This window comes from Nicotiana tomentosiformis, chromosome 7, assembly GCF_000390325.3.
Source record: "Nicotiana tomentosiformis chromosome 7, ASM39032v3, whole genome shotgun sequence".
Classification (NCBI taxonomy): Eukaryota; Viridiplantae; Streptophyta; class Magnoliopsida; order Solanales; family Solanaceae; genus Nicotiana; species Nicotiana tomentosiformis.
In genome coordinates this window covers 60,362,491-60,367,961 of record NC_090818.1, presented here as the reverse complement: position 1 = coordinate 60,367,961, position 5,471 = coordinate 60,362,491, and the positions used below count along the sequence as shown (strand labels likewise).

Sequence of the window (5,471 nt, the reverse complement as noted above, 5' to 3'; positions counted from 1 at the left end):
ACGTGTGGATTGTGACTAAGTTATTTATGTGGTTCTGTGTAGTTACCTAATCTTATCTATAACCATGAAATCTCTACGTGCTAGAGTAATTGAGTTGTAATTCGTATTAAAAATCATGCTTAGGCCACATGCTGACACTGTTGGGTCCCACAGAGGTTGTGTTACATGTTGAATTAATTGCTTAATTTGGAATTTATACTCAGTCACAGCTATTATTTGCATATCATATCTCAATCTTTATTGTCCTTTATTTATACATCATATCATCACTGTTTGGGCTGATTATCATGGCTCTTGTGAGCCCGAGAGACTGAAGAGATTGATGATTGAGTGAGGCCGAGGGCCTGATTGTAAGGATATTTACGGGATCGGGTTGCACGCTGCAGTATATTTATTTGATTCATGCCATGATTCACTTATTATAGCGCTTGGGATGGAATTGCCTCTTCGAAGTCTGCACATCCACAGTGAGTGCATGTACCTACTGAGTGCGAGTGCCGAGAGCGAGTGCCGAGTGATTGGGAGGACAGAGTGACTGTGAGGACTGAGTGAATTGATACTCTGAGAGTATGCACATGGTTTATTCACTATGTTGTATTGCATTCGACATGAACACTTGACATACATGCATAGAGATGCATTTTCCTCATGTTGTATGGTATCGTCATTCATGACTTCTCATACACATTGACATGTAGGCATATAGATGTACTTTCCTCATGGCATTTGATAATGAAATCTTTACCTGTTGAAAGGTTGTGGAAAGGAAATCATGATTTTACAAACTTACTCATATTTTGGTGTTTTCGGTAAGAGATTTGGGTTTTACTGTTTTATTTGAAAAACATGCCTATTTTCCTGTAACTATGAACTAGTTGAGCATCATACCTCTGGTTATTTTTCTTGCACTATTTTTATTATGATTGTTATGAACTGTTGCTAGTTATTGGAGTTGGACTCTGACCCTTGTCCCAGCTCGTCACTACTTTCAACCTAAGGTTAGGTTTGTTACTTATTGAGTACATGAGATCGGTTGTACTCATACTAAATTTATGCACCTTGCGTGCAGCTGTTGGATGCTGATGTTGCTGCGTACAGCGGGAGTTGGATCTGAAGATGTACCTGCATTCCAGTTATGGATATCACTTATCCTTGCTAGCATTAGATTCGAATTCTATTCATTTACATTTCAAACAGATGTTGTAATTATTTTAGTTTAGTCTTGTAAAAATCTAAATCTTAGAAGCTAATGATTTATACTACCAGTCCTTTGGAAATTCTTGTATAAAGCAGTTGTATTATCATTTCTTCTCTGAATCAACAACAATACAACAACACCCCAGTAAAATCCCACCAGTGGGTCTGGGGAGGGTAGAGTGTACGCAGACCTTACCCCTACCCCATCGGTGGTAGAGAGGCTGTTTCTGGGAGACCCTCGGCTCAGAGACAATAGATCTGTAACAACAAAACCCAAAATAATAATCAGCACCGTGAGAGACATCAAATAAATGAAAAAGCAGTAACACAAATATTATGCAAAAGTGTGAAACACAACATAAATCGCTAGCAGTGCTAGACAAAACACTATCATACTCGTCGGTACAAAGAGGGAAACCGGGACAAATAGGAAAACCGCTTGACTACCCTTTAACCTACAACCCTAATGCTCGATCTCCACACCTTCCTATCAAGAGCCATGTCCTCGGAAATCTGGAGTCACGCCATGTCCTGTCTGATCACCTCGCCCCAATACTTCTTGGGCTGCCCTCTACCTTTTCTCGTACCTGTTAAAGCCAATCGCTCACACCTCCTAACCGGGACATCTAGGCTTCTCCTCAGCACGTGTCCGAACCATTTAAGTCGCGTTTTCCGCATCTTGTCGTCGACCGGAGCCACGCCCACCCTCTCCCGAATATCTTCATTCCTAATCTTATCCAGCCTAGTGTGCCCACACATCCATCTCAACATCCTCATTTCTGCTACTTTCATCTTCTGGATATGTGAATTCTTGACTAGCCAACACTCAGCCCCATACAACATGGCCGGTCTAACCACCGCTCTATAGAACTTACCTTTGAGTTTCGGTGGCACATTCTTGTCACACAGGACTCCAGATGCTAACCTCCATTTCATCCACCCCACCCCAATACGGTGCGTAACATCCCCGTCGATCTCCCCATCTCCCTGGATAATTGACCCTAAGTACTTAAAACTTTCTCTCTTGAGGATGACCTGTGAGTCAAGCCTGACTTCCACATCCGCTTCCCCCGTCATGTCGCTGAACTTACATTTCATATATTCCGTCTTAGTCTTACTTAACTTGAAACCTTTAGACTCCAGGTCCTGCACCATACCTCTAGTCTCCCATTAACACCGCCTCGCGTCTCATCAATCAGAACTATATCATCAGCGAACAACATACACCATGGCACTTCTCCTTGGATATGGTGTGTCAGTGCATCCATCGCCAGGGCAAATAAGAACGGGCTGAGCACAGATCCTTAGTGTAACCCCATAACCACCGAAAAAGGCTCTAAGTCACCTCCCATAGTCCTAACCCGAGTCATAGCTCCATCATACATATCCTTTATCGCCCTAATATAAGACACCGGCACACCTTTCACCTCCAGACACCTCCAAAGGACATCCCTGGGGACCTTGTCATACGCCTTCTCTAGGTCAATAAACACCATATGCAAATCCCTCTTCCTATACCTGTATTGTTCCACCAACCTCCTGATAAGGTGGATAGCTTCCGTAGTAAAATGACCCGACATGAACCCGAACTGGTTTTCCGATATAGACACTGCCCTTCTTATCCTCCCTTCCACCACCCTCTCCCAAACTTTCATTACAATTCTGGATATCACCTTTATTCTTGTACACTAGAACCATTGTACTCCACCGCCACTCATCAGGCATCCTCTTCATTCTGAAGATAACATTAAACAACCCAGTTAGCCACTCCAAGCCTGCTCTACCCACAAATCTCCAAAACTCTACTGGAATCTCGTCTGGTCCGGTTGCTTTACCCCGACTCATCTTACCCATCGCACGCATGACCTCCTCAACCTTAATACGCCTACAATACCTAAAGTCGCGGTGGCTCTCGGAGTGCCGCAATTTCCCTAACATGTTTCTATCTCCCTCTTTATTCAGAAGTTTATGAAAGTACGACTACTATCTTTGCCTAATATGGGCCTCTTCCATCAATACTCGACCATCCTCGTCTTTGATGCACCTCACTTGATCCAGGTCGTGAGCCTTCTTCTCTCTCACTTTGGCCAACCAAAATAACTTCTTGTCCCCACCTTTGTCCCTAAGTTCCTCATACAGCCGACCAAATGCAGCAGTCTTAGCCTCTGTGACCGCTAATTTCACCTCCTTCCTAGCCTCCTTATATCTTTCTCTGTTCGCTCTTAACTGATCCTCGTCGGTGCTCTCTACTAACTTAATGTAAGCCGCTTTCTTGGCTTCCACTTTACCTTGGATCACGTCATTCCACCACCAGTAGCCTCGATGCCCGCCAGAGTAACCTTTTGAAACTCCTAACACCTCTCTAGCTGCCTCCCTTATACAGTCCGTCGTTGCCGTCCACATAGCACTAGCGTCCCCACCACTCTTCCAGGCACCCATAGTTGCCAGCTTCCCCTCCAACTCCCGCGCATTATCCTTAGACAAATCTCCCCACCTGATCCTCGACTGACCCCGTACAAACCTCTTCTTTCTCTTCATCAAGATACCGACTAGTTGGATTTTGGGGTCGTGACAGGAATGAAGTAGATTCTTATGTCTTGTTGACGAGTTCAGACTCAAGAGGATTCAATGATTGCATAGTGGTCGCGACCATGATAAGGTCATAGAGGGACGCAATTAAGGCTAAGCAGGTGGGTTATCTCATACAGGATGTTCTGAGGTTGTGTGATCCCTATGATATTTTTGTTAAGAGTTTCCTTTCTACCAGCGGGGTGTATATGCGCTACAATTTAAGTTGAATTACTTGAAGGAGTTTGCATGGCTCTCACGAGGATGGATATGCGCTAAGCGGTGATTTGAGATATTTTATGATTAGAGCTACGTGGTTGTATGAAGGAACTTTGTTGAATTACAGTGCGTGATTATGGCAGTTATGGAATAAGGGTATTGTGGTTTGTCGGGTGTTATGTTCTATGGCTTTGAGCCAAGTGGGGGAGTCCGCTATCGACGACCATATTACATGGTTATTTGTTATATTGGTTTTGGTCTGAGGCATGTTTGAGGATAAGTTATGACTTAAAGAGGTCGATTTTGAGGATGACTCGAGTAAAGAAATTTCTGTATTCATGGTGTATTACACTTTATGAATATACGGGAATCTAAGAGCGATTCGGGTTGTTTATACTTAGTGGAGGTAGTGTGCATGGAGTAGGGATTCAATTGGTTGTTTAGACACGGGGGTTACTTCTTGAGGTATTTGTGTGCTAATGAAGCACATGTCATTTGATTTGTTTTGGCGGTGCATTTAAGATTAGAATAGGGTGGATAGATCTCGATAGGGCTTTAGTGAGTTCTAGATTTATATGTGGTATTTGAGGATTTTTCCCGGGATGGTATATGGCTATGATATGAGATTTGCGGTTGGGATGTTGTTAGGACTTGCGTTATTTCTGTATCATTAGTGATCCTACATTTCAGTATCAGAGAGGTCAAGGAAACAACTTCATATACAGAAGGTCTCATCAAAATGGGTATCTCGGTTATGGTATTTTTGGGTGCTTAAGAAGGAATACAATGGCTTATGGGCTTTAAGGCGATGTGGTTTCATGCTAGGATCTCTTGTAGTGAGTTTTGGATTAAGGATCATAGTGTACTGTCAAGGTGAAGTGTTAACTTGAAGGCAATTCAGAAAGAACTTGAAGAAATAGGACAACTTGGTAGTAGGTTGGATCAACAGGGTAATGGATATTATTGGTTCTTTTGATGTGGTGAGGCTTTACCGATTTTTGGTGGCAATACTCTTTGGTTTGGCGACATGCGTGACTTGGTAGAGTTAGAGGAATTCAGTTCTGATGGCTTAGTCTTGTGCTAATAGGCTTCGAAGAGTTCTCGATAATTTCTACCGCGGCTTGGGAGGGATGTTTTTGACAGGTATGAGGAGTATGTTGCGTGTTGTGATCTTCTCCTGGATGGGGTAAGGTAGAAGGTTCCTAACTGATGGAATATGTATACTACTTTTGATTCAGAGTTAATAACATGATCCTCGTATTTTCATATGATGGCATGATAGATTCGGTGCGACGTGTGGGTTTGAGATTTACATGTACAAGGTTGCGATTCGGTTCCAAAGGGAATCATGAATTTTAGATAGCACAGACGGTTTCAGATGTTTAGAAGAATGCTGGTACTATTTGATATCACCTGATATGAGTGTGCATATTAGAAAACCGTATTGTATTTTGACTTGCAGATGATTGACTAGAATTACAATAATC

General features: G+C 42.8%; 1 protein-coding gene across 1 annotated transcript; it reads right to left on the bottom strand.

Annotated features, from left to right (window-relative positions):
* Positions 1-3,180: 3,180 nt before the first annotated feature.
* On the bottom strand, positions 3,181-3,636 carry LOC104118606 (uncharacterized). The gene has a single exon (XM_009629882.2). The coding sequence runs from the start codon at positions 3,634-3,636 to the stop codon at positions 3,181-3,183; it is 456 nt and encodes a 151-aa protein (XP_009628177.2).
* Between the last annotated feature and the right edge of the window lie 1,835 nt (positions 3,637-5,471).